The sequence below is a fragment of the Syzygium oleosum genome, unplaced genomic scaffold (genome assembly GCF_021117445.2).
Source record: "Syzygium oleosum isolate NSW1041296 unplaced genomic scaffold, Sole_v2.1 Sole_v2.01, whole genome shotgun sequence".
Lineage (NCBI taxonomy): Eukaryota > Viridiplantae > Streptophyta > Magnoliopsida > Myrtales > Myrtaceae > Syzygium > Syzygium oleosum.
In genome coordinates this window covers 35,980,945-35,994,657 of record NW_026607485.1, presented here as the reverse complement: position 1 = coordinate 35,994,657, position 13,713 = coordinate 35,980,945, and the positions used below count along the sequence as shown (strand labels likewise).

General features: G+C 41.8%; 2 protein-coding genes and 1 pseudogene across 3 annotated transcripts; 2 read left to right on the top strand and 1 right to left on the bottom strand.

The window, feature by feature from the left end:
* The first annotated feature begins 763 nt into the window (after positions 1 to 763).
* LOC115665610 (probable indole-3-pyruvate monooxygenase YUCCA10) lies at positions 764 to 4,790 on the top strand (annotated as a pseudogene).
* Positions 4,791 to 5,156: 366 nt separating this feature from the next.
* Positions 5,157 to 10,608, bottom strand: LOC130137585 (protease Do-like 2, chloroplastic; the record flags this gene model as incomplete). Its single annotated transcript, XM_056309208.1, is given in 15 exon segments — positions 5,157 to 5,678; positions 5,764 to 5,824; positions 5,899 to 5,949; positions 6,164 to 6,235; positions 6,400 to 6,424; positions 6,540 to 6,625; positions 6,712 to 6,759; positions 6,761 to 6,800; positions 7,457 to 7,560; positions 7,961 to 8,017; positions 8,980 to 9,059; positions 9,617 to 9,716; positions 9,829 to 9,887; positions 10,028 to 10,094; positions 10,576 to 10,608. Coding segments are annotated over 15 exon segments (1,128 nt in total), but the record flags the coding sequence as incomplete, so codon positions are not given.
* A 277-nt stretch (positions 10,609 to 10,885) lies between these two features.
* LOC130138625 (probable indole-3-pyruvate monooxygenase YUCCA10) lies at positions 10,886 to 13,505 on the top strand. 2 transcript variants are annotated; one of them, XM_056313241.1, is made up of 4 exons: positions 10,886 to 11,588; positions 12,322 to 12,555; positions 12,755 to 12,877; positions 13,204 to 13,505. In XM_056313241.1, exons 1-4 carry the CDS (start codon positions 10,965 to 10,967, stop codon positions 13,366 to 13,368), a joined length of 1,146 nt encoding a protein of 381 aa, XP_056169216.1. In that variant the 5' UTR covers positions 10,886 to 10,964; the 3' UTR covers positions 13,369 to 13,505. The 2 variants fall into 2 exon arrangements, with proteins under 2 accessions (XP_056169216.1, XP_056169212.1); XM_056313237.1 differs by having other exon boundaries at positions 12,755 to 12,883.
* Positions 13,506 to 13,713: the final 208 nt, after the last annotated feature.

The following is a 13,713-nucleotide window of genomic DNA, read 5'->3' as shown; positions in this document are numbered from 1 at the left end:
AGACTATTCCATCCTGGCTATGCACACAAATCTCTGGTCCTCCTGTATGGAGTAATATTTCGCGACATAGATCGATGCAATCAACCCCAAAGTTTACACTAACCGGAACTCGCTACAAACGTTCTTTACTATTAATATGGAGCTATAAAATCTTATTAAACTTGGGATCCAAAGGGATTGCATGTATTTTCCAAAAATTATCATATGAAATGGAACTTCAATCATTGAAAATGATATGAGTCCCATGCCCAGGCAAACAAGGGAGGAGACTCCAATTAGTAGTAGGGGTGTGCAAAGGAACCTAGAACTGCTCGGATCACTCGGAACCGGACCGGATCGGCTCGGAACCGGCGGTTCTCGTGAGGATCGGTCCGATTCCCGGTTCTAATTTACTAAAACCGGTGAGTACCGGTCCGGTTTCCGGTTCTAGCCCGGACTAGATCAGTAATATATAAAATTTCAACAAAAAAAAAAGAAACATTTTTAGACAAATGAAAACCATTAAATCCCTAATCCGAAGCTCGACTTTCAACTTCCATCAACTCTTGGCCACACCTCTAACCGTTCTTCGCCTCCCTCTCTCACTCTCGGTCATCTTCATTTGCATAAAACTTGGTGGGTCCATGGAACAACAAGCGATTCCTAATTTCAACTTTGCGAAATCGGTCCTTAGTTGACGGTTCCCGATTCCATGTTAGGGTCCGCCCGCTTGACCATTCTCACCCCTAAGTAGCAGTAGGGTCCAGACGCACTCCTCCATCCTCACATTCACCATTAACAATCGTAATCCTCTTCTTTACTGCTCTCTCTCTCTCTCGACCACTAAAACATGAACGAAGAAGCGGAAGTGATCATAGTCGGTGGCGGCCCCTCCGGCATCGCCGCCGCGGGGGCCCTCTCCTCCCTCTCCATCCCCTTCCTCCTCCTCGAGCGGGCCGACTGCTTCGCCCCGCTGTGGCAGCGCCACGCCTACGACCGCCTCCACATCCACCTCCCCAAGCACACCTGCCAGCTCCCGCACGTGCCGATCCCCGCCGACTGGCCCAGGTACCCTCCCAAGTCCCTCTTCGTCCAGTACCTCCAGCACTACGTCGCCCACTTCCGCATCAGCCCGGTCTACAACCGGTCCGTCGAGTCCGCCCGCTACGACGACGCCTCGGGCCGGTGGCGCGTGGCGGCCAGGGACGTGTCGGCCGGCGGCGAGGGGGCGGTGGAGGAGTACAGAGCGAGGTTCCTGGTGGTGGCGACCGGCGAGAGCTGCGACGCGTTCGTGCCGGAGGTGGAGGGGCTGGGGAGTTTTGGCGGGAAGGCGATGCACTCGACGGAGTACAAGAACGGGAAGGAGTTTGCAAAGAAGAAAGTGCTGGTGGTCGGGTCGGGCAATTCGGGCATGGAGATCGCGCTGGATTTAGCCGACCATGGTGCCATCACCTCCATCGTCGTCCGGAGTCCGGTGATTAATTACCGGCTTTTCTCCATATACGGAGCACGCACGCATGCATACGTACACCGTGCTATACACTAATACCCACGTTATGTGATTTTCCTCATTTGGAGTTTAGAAACACATTTTATAGACATGTTCTCCGTGTACAACGGATACGCAACCGATCATGGTGCATGATTTATATGGAAAATCGCCATTTTTTGTGAGATTGAGCGTGAGTTTTCGCATACTTTTAATACGGGGACGATTGATCTAGTAGAAGGAGTCTAGATGATATGAAGCTCATGAGAATGAAAAACATAATTCCATTGATTGCGCTCTAGCTTTTTCTGATAGGCTACGTTTGGTACCGAGAAATAAGATGGGTTAGAGGAAATATACTACACATAAGGTTGTTCATGGTGATCACTGCGGTTGTGGTTGCAACCGCACAAGCGCACACATGCGCGTGCGAGTGTGAGGGGGAGATCTTTCCAAGCTCAGACATGAGTTTTACACTTGCTGTAAGGAGTGCGATTTAATCTAGTGTAGGAAATGAGATTGATAGATAATATCGGAACACTTACGGGCGAAAAATTGAGGTTGGAACATGAAATTGGCGTTGGATTTTCTTTAGGGAATGGCCCTCGCCGGAAAGGAAAAAAAAAGAAAAAAAAAGCAAAAAAGACGAAAATACCCATTGACTAAATACATTGGGGTAAATGTGTCACAAAAAGCAAAGTTCGGGGTTTTTGGTGTCACAAAAAAAAGTTCGGGGTAAATGTGTCACAGATGGCAAAGTTTGGGGTTTTTGGTGGTTTTTTCCCTTTTCTTTATTAGATAAGAGGTTAATGTACTTATGGTGCATATGTGGATCAAATCTCTTTGTATGGAGGGGTTTCGTGGCTTTTCTTCTTCTCTGTTTTATGTTTTTTGGGCGATTTGCGTGACTTTGCAGGTCAATTTTGTAACAAGGGAGATGTTGAACTGGGCGGTGGTGATGGTGAAGTACTTGTCCTTCAATTGGGCCGAGAGATTGACGATGATCGCGAGCCGCCTGTGGTTCGGGGACATGAGCAAGTTCGGCATCCCGAAACCCGAGGAGGGCCCTTTCACCATGAAAATGAAGTATGGCAAGTACCCTCTTGTCGATGTTGGCACTTGCAAGAAGATCAGATGCGGAGAGATTCAGGTACTCGTGTCTTTTAATTATTATCATTAAGGATTTTGCAAGGAGATATGAGAAGTTTTAAGCTATTGTCTGAACAGTTTCACTGATTGCAAGATTGATATAAGGTGAATATGTTATTAAGGCCTGTTTAGTAACGTTTCTGTTTCTTTGTTTTTATGTTCTTTTGTTCCCAGAAATAGAAAAAGAATAGAAATCCGTTTAGTAACGTCAGTTAATTTTTTTATTTCCCGGAATATAAAAGTGGTCAGAAAATAGATTTGGAACAGAAATAAAAAGTAAAAAACATATTCTTTTATGTTTCTGGAACAAAAAAAGAAACAAGATCAGCTTCTCATACTAAACCCTAAACCCTGAAACCCTAAACCTTAATCCTCAAACCCTAAGCCTTAACCTTTAAACCCTAAACCCCAAAACCTTAAACCTCAATACCCAAACCCTAAAACCCATAACACTAAAATTAAAAACTCGAAACCCTAAGCCCAAATCCTAAACCCAAAAACACCCTAAAATCCCAAACCATAAACCCTAAAACCTAAACCCTCAAATCGTAATTTCAAACTCTGAATCCTAAAACGCTAAACCGCAAAATCCCAAACCCTAAACCATAAACCCCAAACCCTAAACTTTAAACCCTAATACCCAAAACCCGAATCCCTAAAACCCTAAACCCTAAACCACTAAACCCCAAATCCTTAAACCCGAAACCCGAAACACTAAATCCAAAACCCCAAACCCGAAACTCTAAAAGCTAAACCCAAATCTTAAACCCTAAATCCAAAACCTAAAACCCGAATCCCTAAACCACTAAACCCCAAACCCTTAAACCTGAAACCTGAAACACTAAACCCAAAACCCCAAACCCGAAATCCTAAAACCCTAACCCCTAACCCCAAATCCTAAAATCCTACATCCTAAAATGCAATTTCCTTAACCACCACCCGATATTTGCTTTATCTATAATGAGTAATTTTCTTTATAATTATATTAAGGTCATTCAATTCTATATCATAATATATTATATTATTCTATTTCTAATCCAATTTTATCCAAACATGAATTGTTAAGTCTCCTAAACTGCAATTTCATCGATCACCATCCAGTATTTGCTTTGTGAGTAATTTTCTTTATGATTGTATTAATGTCATCCAATTCTATATCATAACGTATTCATATTCTATTTCTAGTCCAATTTTATCCAAACATGAATTGTTAAGTTTCCACAGATAATTTTATAATTAAATAAAAAAATTGGGAGTAGAAATTTTTAGTGTCCTATCAAACGTATTTCTGTTCTTTTTCTACTCCGGGAATAGATATTTTTTGCAGTTACTAAACGTGTTTTTTGTTTAGAAACTTGTCTAGGGAATAGAAATAGAAAAAGCTATTTTTGAATAGAAATTGATTTTGGGAATAGAAACGTTACTAAACAAGACCTAAGGAGCTTGAGATTTGCTTGAACTTGGACGACATGTTACATTCTTCTGCAGGTTTTGCCAGCAGTCAAAAGCATAAAAGGCAACGAAGTGGTGTTCGAGAATGGACACTCGCATTCGTTCGATGCCATTGTGTTCGCCACCGGCTTTAAGCGGCCGACGAAACAGTGGCTCAAGGTCAAGGTACCCGGCTCTCTCTCGAATTTGTCGTTCACTTCATGACGCAAAAAGATAGCTTTACCTTCTTTCTTCCTTTCCAATTTTTGGTTAAGAGATATGGTTGTACTCAATGTTAATTCGATGGCTTCCAAAACAGTATTAAAAATTTCTTGTAGTTGGCACATATAGCTGATTTGAGTACAGTGGACGGACGGTAGATGTGCCGATACTTTGTAAATGATTGTCCGGGACTATGATCGACTGACTGTTCACATAGAAGTTATAGAGCAGATCATGCAGTTCTCACTTTGTTTCCCTTCCTGATGACAGGAAGAGGATTGCCTGTTGAACGACGATGGAATCGTGAAGCCGAGTTGTCCAAACAAGTGGAAAGGAAAGAATGGCTTATACTGCGTGGGACTGTCGAGAAGAGGGTTCTTGGGAGCTGCTCTCGATGCCCAAAGCGTTGCGAACGACATCAAGGGGCTTCTGTGATGTCGCCCGGTATGGCAAGAGAATTGCTGCCGAAACCGTTGCAAGACAACTGCAATTTGATACATTGAATAAATTAAAAGTTGGGAGACGATATTGCACATTGAACCAAAATTAAAAAATTCTTTGTGTCATTTTCCCTTCTTTTACGATAACATGTAGCACACATTCCTTTATCAAAACGATGTTTATCAATAGTTAAGACATCGATGGAAATACCATGGCGGGTAGATGATCTTCTTCCAACTTGCTTCCATACACTCACCTTGTCAATGTTGAAGGCAAAAAGAGAATAATCAACCAAGGATAAAACTAGGAGCGAAGAAGCAAACTGTAAACACTTTCAAAGATCAGTCAACTTTGATAAGGCTAGATAAACTCGCACCGGTGAAAGTGAATTCAAAAGTGCTATAGCAAGGTAACAGAAAAAGATATGCATATAACAATTCAAGTATTATTAAAAAAATTCATTCATTACGATCTGTTCACGATCTGTTCGACCCGAGATATGGAATTACTCGGTTGTCAAAATTTAAAATAAAAAAAAAAGACTACGATAATTTACATGTAGAACCGCTCATAATTCGATCTCTACCTGATAAAAGAAAAAATTGATCAAGAATCACACAGGCTCGAAAAATAATATCATCCTTATCGATGATGCAACCCTGCCTCTAGTAGAGATGCTATAAGGGTGAAAAAAAATTAGGCCGACTTCGACTGTCTGTTAACTATGCCCACAAAATTCCATCATTCCCGATTTCCAAACTTGAAACTGGGCTATCGCCGAAATCTTGCTCTACTTTTTCATTATCCGTTAGCAAATCCACATAAGGTTCTAAAAGATCTGAAGATCTTTCGGCTGGAATCCCATAATCTTTGAGAATGCAGGACGAGGCCGCCACAGCTGCTTCTCTCTCCAGGACAGCCAGATAGTTGTCTTCAAATTCAAAAACTAGGTACTTGTCTTTACATGCTAAGAAAACCAGTGAACAAATTAGGAGTGTCATAGTAACCAAGGTCGTATTAAGAAGGGAAAGGGAGCAAATGTCATCACTTACAGTCAATGAGGTGGGCGAGGTGATGAATGTTTTTTATTCGAGTGCCGTTGAACTTCAAGACCTGATAATACTTCCTCTTGAGTACATGACAAATACTAATATAAAAAAGCTAACATACGTGCAGTGCCATATTACCTGTTGATTGCTCATGTCTTCATATCCTATGTTTACTTCGTTTGCCAGCACCTATACATATGAAAAGGGATGAAGAATTACAGTCGTGATTGAATGAGAAGGATCTGGGAGACTGCAAGATATAGTTCTCCAGATGGAATAAGACAGGAAAGGAAAGCAAAACGATTGTTTTTCTTTTGTTTGTTGATGTCTAATTTTCGGAGTAGATTTGATTGGAATTTCATAAAGCCTCGAGGGAAATCATATAAATATAGATACTACTAACCTGCGATAGGATCACAATTTGTTCACCTTTAAACCTTGCCAAAGAATAGCGAGCCTTTGCTAATAATTTTAGCTGCCACAAAGAGCACATGTAAAACTTATTTCAGATGGTTAATTACAAGAATATCCTGTACTTTTGCTCTGAAAAAAAATCATAATTCTGAACAGTACATGATAATATTATTCGTCATATCATCAACCATGTAAAAAGTGTTACTAGAAATGCTTATGACTTACCCCTATAGAATCTTCACACTCTTCACTGTCCAAACAGTAAGAAAAGAATTTTGTCAGACATAATCACAATATAATATTAAATTCAAAATGTGAACATTATATCTAGAAGAATTTCCGGCCGGTGGAAAATTGGACCATACTCTATTAGTGGTTCTGATAGCGGGGTAAAGACCAGACCGGCTGTAATTAGATAAGAAGGCTGACCCCCTTCGATATGATAGGGAACCTACATAAACCATACAGGATTGTCACAAAGGAGAGTTTCAGAAACTATAAAACGTTATGTAGAGATAAAAGTCTATAGTAATTTACCAAATGAACTCGTGGATTCAAAATTACAGGAACTTTCATGAACCCCCCCTGCCCTAATAATGCCAAGCTGTGCTACATCACCAGCAAATCTGCGTAACATCACATGTCGTCAATAAAAGCACGAGTATTGAACTGTCTTGACATCTTGGGGCTATAGCTTCTATGAAGGACAATAGTTTCGATTGTGATGACAGAACGCAATGAAAAACCTAAAAGGAGCATATATGCATTACAAGAAATGCATACTAAGAATGGACGGACATAAGAATATGACCCTTTTCTCTTTCTATTAAGGAAAAATAAATTCCTCCCTATATATATTTTGTCAAAAGTTTCAAGTGGCAGTGATAAAACCTGCTTCCTTGACCTTCCATTATGCACGCTAAAGTGTCTCGTCATTCCAAGATGACACTTATACACCACATTATGATAATAAGGCCTATGCAGAGCAAGTACAAATCATTGGCAGCAATCTCACAAATTGCGTAATTATAACTGATTTATATGTGAATGACTCCACTATGTAATGCATCTCATTCACATCTCAATGACATAAGAGATGGACATAACTAGTCTTTTGATGACTCAAAACTCCACCACAAAACAAAGAGCTGGGAAGCATGGGAAAGCCCTAAAATGAACAAGATTGAGCCAACATTTGATTGTCGTAGGTACTAGACTAACATGAAGTTTCATGGGAATATCTTTCCCCTTTGACATCTGCTTAGAAGAATGAGCTCCTTACTTCTGACTTATTAGGTAGCGGAAAGCAATGCGCTCAGATGATCGGAATGGCACAGTTCCTTCGCACCCAACATGAACATCATCAAAGCTAGTAATCACATCCCCCTGGAAAAGCATAGATACATGATCACGTGAGTTACTTAGAATACTCCAGCCACATAAGACCATTTTCCCACCTTTAACCTTTACTTTGGCATACTAGTTCATGGTGTGAATTTGCAAGCCTTTATCCCTTTAAAACATAGTTGATAGCAATTTAATGAACCTATTTAGGCAATCCATGCTTATGACAAGGGGGAAACAATTGACAGAATGAAACATTACAAGCACAACTATTGATACCAAAACCAAGTTGAAGGTTCATTTATGTTGCCTAAACAAAATTTATTTCCTGTAAAGCTCCTTACCTAGAGCTCCAACTTTTGATGGTTAAGAAAAGCAATCAATAGTATAAATAAAAGAGTTGTTGACTGTGTCAAAAGTACTCCATGAGTCAGAAGGATACCTCTTTTAAAACATTATTTGCATCAGATGTTGGTTCCACTCTTCGTACCAACACCCCCTGCACATGTGCGATTCTTATGAGGATGGTGTGTAACAACACTAACAGCAGATGCAAGCTCTTGAACCCTCATGAACACAAAAGAAGGGGAAAGTAGCACTAAGGAGGCTGCATTTACTCTTATTCATGACATGCAGCAATTTGCTAATAAAAGGCAGAGCGAATCAGAACTCTGATATTTTCTATAGTCTCAGACGCCCTTGAAGATATATAAATTATGAAAACAGGCATGAAAGACAAATGACAGCTACAATATCGATGGAGCCAGATGATGGGTTTCAGAAAATTAAAACATGACAGGGAGGCCGTATGTGTAAAAATATGTCTTTCAGTTTATACACATAAATTTCCACTGATTTTAGTATGAAAATCAATATAAAACTACAGAAACATTTACAAAATGCCAATTAATTAAAGCACGATATTTAAACAGATAAGGACATCATTGGCCTACAAGTAATAGGGTTATAAAACAAAGCTAGCTTTCACTTCAGATATAGGTTGCTTTCAAGTTACAGGCATAATCTATCCAAATAAAGCTACCATTCAATTAATAACTATTGAGCAGAAGATGGGCAAAATGTCATGTGCTACAAATCTAACATCTTAAACATCAATAATCAGGGCGGATAAGAAATTTTATCGTGCTGAATTTATCCCAAAATGATGGACATGTCACTCCATTGCATAGTGATATCAGCCAAGAAGCAAGGTGGGTCCTGAATTATCCGTGTTTCATGCGACAGATGATTGGACACGTTAAATTGCCAGTAACTACATATTTTGGGGCAGGGCATGCACTCTGATGGATTTGGCTAAAATATGAAAGATGCTGACTGATATAATCTGACCACTGCACCATACATGAACGAACTAACAGCAACTATAGATATGCCAATATCCATCAATAATTGCACAACTTGATCCAAGAAGGCCTTCCTGCAAATAAATGAGAGATGTACCTCGTTGGACTGTACTTTTAAGCATTCACGTAGAGCTGGATTTTCCAACTTTTGCAGCAAGACTCCAAGACAAGGAAAACCTTCATGAATAAGAAAATTGTTCCATCGATTTAACAGGTTCAGGCCATTTGACAAATTCAAATTGCTACAAAAATAGTGAGGAGAAAATGACACCAAAACAAGAAGGTTTTTAAGACATGCAAGAAAGGAGTAACAAGCTATGCCCAATAATCAGAAGGCAGAACTTCCACTTATGTTACATCAAAAATAGAGCTCTAGGTAAGGAGCTTTAATATACTACCAAAGAGCTGCCACAGAAGCCTAAGTACTACCAACAATAAATTTAACCAGCTTCTAAAAGCTTTGCAGGGGAAGAAACTTCTAGTGATAATCATTGGACAAGTAAGCAAAGTGGCAAACTGTGCATTATATGTTACAAGCTTTCAAGCTGATTTAAGCTCCAAAATTTCCACTGCTGATTATGTCAGGCTTGAAAACCATTCGCCCAGTCATACAGCTACAACTTCATGTTTACGGTACCTTTAGGTTGCTTATGTATTTTATTCAGATGAAGACGAGGTTAAGAACAGAAGACAACAGAACATGAAACACGCACTCATGACCACTTAATCCTCACCAGTATATTTCCCATTTCGCTCGTAGTCATTCAAAAAGTGAGACACGACTGTTGTTGGAATCACATAACCAATATTTTCAGCCTCTTCGGATCTGTAAACCTAAAAGAAAAGCTTTGTAAGAACGTTTATCCAAGAAGAGCTCCATATTGACTTAGCCAAGATAAGAGCACCACAGCTCTTAAGCTAATTTTTCCAGAAGCCATAGATTTACCTGGAATGCTACCCCGATGCACTCTCCTCGATCATTGAATGCAGGTCCACCACTATTACCTACACTCTCACAAATATGAGCAGAGGCCGGTACAAAAAATGAGTTCCAAGATTTATGGTAAAATAAAGGTTTTATTATTAGGATAACTGTCCTTTAGAGAATGCATGAAGACATTCACAATGGAAAAAGATCCACCAACCAGGATTAATTGCTGCATCAATTTGTATTCCCAGCAAATCAGATGATCCATGAGCGTAAGATGTTACCTGATGACATGTACTTCAATCTTAAGATATGGACTTCACAGACAAACTCAATAACAAAAAGGCTTCAATGTTATAGCATGAGCAGACCATGTCAGATACAGCAGTTAGTTTGGAGTGCTACATGCAATATCCAAGAGATTAGCTAGAGTAAACTTGTAATCAAACTCTTCAAATTGATCAACATCGTAACACTATGGGCCCAACAGACAACATGTTCACTCTCAGACCATTTAGACATGCAATCGTACACGATCTAGCCCTTTTGTAAAATGACCGTGAATCATTCCATTGTCACGCATGTCAACAAACAAAGGACAAGAAGATATTTATAGAGGTACAAGACTCCCCAGCAAACTAGTTTTGCACAGCAAAAGGCAGACGATAAAACATTTAGTGAACATTTGTCATACGGGTCATCGAAGAATAGAAGCAATGTTCATTACTTATCAGAAAATAATACATTTGAATGTGAATGCCAAACCTCTATACGAGATACAACCCCTTTTGTTACGGAAATGAAACATTTTTAGACAAATGAAAACCATTAAATCCCTAATCCGAAGCTCGACTTTCAACTTCCATCAACTCTTGGCCACACCTCTAACCGTTCTTCGCCTTCCTCTCTCACTCTCGGTCATCTTCATTTGCGTAAAACTTGGTGGGTCCATGGAACAACAAGCGATTCCTAATTTCAACTTTGCGAAATCGGTCCTTAGTTGATGGTTCCCGATTCCATGTCAGGGTCCGCCCGCTTGACCATTCTCACCCCTAAGTAGCAGTAGGGTCCAGACGCACTCCTCCATCCTCACATTCACCATTAACAATCGTAATCCTCTTCTTCACTGCTCTCTCTCTCTCGACCACTAAAACATGAACGAAGAAGCGGAAGTGATCATAGTCGGTGGCGGCCCCTCTGGCATCGCCGCCGCGGGGGCCCTCTCCTCCCTCTCCATCCCCTTCCTCCTCCTCGAGCGGGCCGACTGCTTCGCCCCGCTGTGGCAGCGCCACGCCTACGACCGCCTCCACATCCACCTCCCCAAGCACACCTGCCAGCTCCCGCACGTGCCGATCCCCGCCGACTGGCCCAAGTACCCTCCCAAGTCCCTCTTCGTCCAGTACCTCCAGCACTACGTCGCCCACTTCCACATCAGCCCAGTCTACAACCGGTCCGTTGAGTCCGCCCGCTACGACGACGCCTCGGGGCGGTGGCGCGTGGCGGCCAGGGACGTGTCGGCCAGCGGTGAGGGGGCGGTGGAGGAGTACAGCGCGAGGTTCCTGGTGGTGGCGACCGGCGAGAGGTGCGACGCGTTCGTGCCGGAGGTGGAGGGGCTGGGGAGTTTTGGCGGGAAGGCGATGCACTCGACGGAGTACAAGAACGGAAAGGAGTTTGCAAAGAAGAAAGTGCTGGTGGTCGGGTCCGGCAATTCGGGCATGGAGATCGCGCTGGATCTAGCCGACCATGGTGCCATCACCTCCATCGTCGTCCGGAGTCCGGTGATTAATTACCGGCTTTTCTCCATATACGGAGCACGCACGCATGCATACGTACACCGTGCTATACACTAATACCCACGTTATGTGATTTTCCTCATTTGGAGTTTAGAAACACATTTTATAGACATGTTCTCCGTGTACAACGGATACGCAACCGATCATGGTGCATGATTTATATGGAAAATCGCCATTTTTTGTGAGATTGAGCGTGAGTTTTCGCATACTTTTAATACGGGGATGATTGATTTATAACAGAATGCGTCTAGACGATATGAAGCTCATGAGAGTGAAAAACATAATTCCATTGATTGCGCTCTAGCTTTTTCTTATAGGCTACGTTTGGTACCGAGAAATAAGATGGGTTCGAGGAAATATACCACACATAAGGTTGTTCATGGTGATCACTGAGGTTGTGGTCGCAACCACACAAGCGCACACATGCGTGTGCGAGTGCGAGAGAGAGATCTTTCCAAGCTCAGAAATGAGTTTTACGCTTGCTGTAAGGAGTGCGATTTAATCTAGTTTAGGAAACGAGTTTGATAGAAAATATTGGAACACTTTCGGGCGAAATATTGAGGTTGGAACATGAAATTACCGTTGGATTTGCTTGATAAGATAGGAGGTTAATGTACTTATGGTGCATATGTGGATCAAATCTCTTTGTATCGAGGGGTTTCGTGGCTTTTGTTCTTCTCTATTTTATGTTTTTGGGGCGATTTGCGTGACTTTGCAGGTCAATTTTGTAACAAGGGAGATGTTGAACTGGGCGGTGGTGATGGTGAAGTACTTGTCTTTCAATTGGGCCGAGAGATTGACGATGATCACGAGCCGCCTGTGGTTCGGGGACATGAGCAAGTTCGGCATCCCGAAACCCGAGGAGGGCCCTTTCACCATGAAAATGAAGTATGGCAAGTACCCTCTTGTCGATGTTGGCACTTGCAAGAAGATCAGATGCGGAGAGATTCAGGTACTCGTGTCTTTTAATTTTTATCATTAAGGATTTTGCAAGGAGATATGAGAAGTTTTAAGCTGGTGCATGAGTCTTGAAGTTAATACAGTAGCCGTCTGAACAGTTTCACTGATTGCAAGATTGACATAAGGTGAATCTGTCATTAAGGGGCTCGAGATTTACTTGAACTCGGACGACATGTTACATTCTTCTGCAGGTTTTGCCAGCAGTCAAAAGCATAAAAGGCAATGAAGTGGTGTTCGAGAATGGACACTCGCATTCGTTCGATGCCATTGTGTTCGCCACCGGCTTTAAGCGGTCGACGAAACAGTGGCTCAAGGTCAAGGTACCCGGCTATCTCTCGAATTTGTCGTTCCGTCTCTTTCTCACTTCATGACGCGAGAAGATAGCTTTACCTTCTTTGTTCCTTTCCAATTTTCGGTTAAGAGATATGGTTGTACTCAATGTTAATTCAATGGCTTCCAAAACAGTATTAAAACTTTCTTGTAGTTGGCACATATAGCTGATTTAAGTACAGTGGACGGACGGTAGATGTGCCGATACTATATAAATGATTGTCCGAGACTATGATCGACTATGACTGTTCACATAGAAGTTATAGAGCAGATCATGCAGTTCTCACTTTATTTCCCTTTCCAATAACAGGAAGAGGATTGCCTGTTGAATGACGATGGAATCGTGAAGCCGAGTTGTCCAAACAAGTGGAAAGGAAAGAACGGCTTATACTGCGTGGGACTGTCGAGAAGAGGGTTCTTGGGAGCTGCTCTCGACGCCCAAAGCGTCGCGAATGACATCAAGGGGCTTCTGTGATCTCGCCCGGTATGGCAAGAGAATTGCTGCCGAAACCGTTGCTATATGATGCTCCTGATAGTGCAATCATTTACTCTCTATATGCAAAAGCAAAGTAACTGATCGAGGGGTGATGATTATCACCAGTTGCTTGACTACTTGATCCTGAGCGTTTTACTGAAATACAGCGAAACATAGTGCTGAGCGAATCGACAAGCGAGAGCCGACCTGTATGTTGCAGCAAAACTTGCATTCAGCAAGAGAGAATTGAGGTCACGAAAATCTTATCCTCGCTGAGCATTCAGCCAAAGACCCGTGTGAAAACCTCAGCCGAGTAAAGAACAGCGGTCGATATTTTCGTTTCTA

Excerpts from the sequence above, each read along its gene's own strand:
- LOC130138625 (XM_056313237.1), top strand. The coding sequence starts at position 10,965 with ATGAACGAAGAAGCGGAAGTGATCATAGTCGGTGGCGGCCCCTCTGGC. Across the intron at positions 12,556-12,754 it reads TCAGATGCGGAGAGATTCAG|GTTTTGCCAGCAGTCAAAAG; the intron begins GTACTCGTGTCT and ends ATTCTTCTGCAG. Across the intron at positions 12,884-13,203 it reads AACAGTGGCTCAAGGTCAAG|GAAGAGGATTGCCTGTTGAA; the intron begins GTACCCGGCTAT and ends TTCCAATAACAG.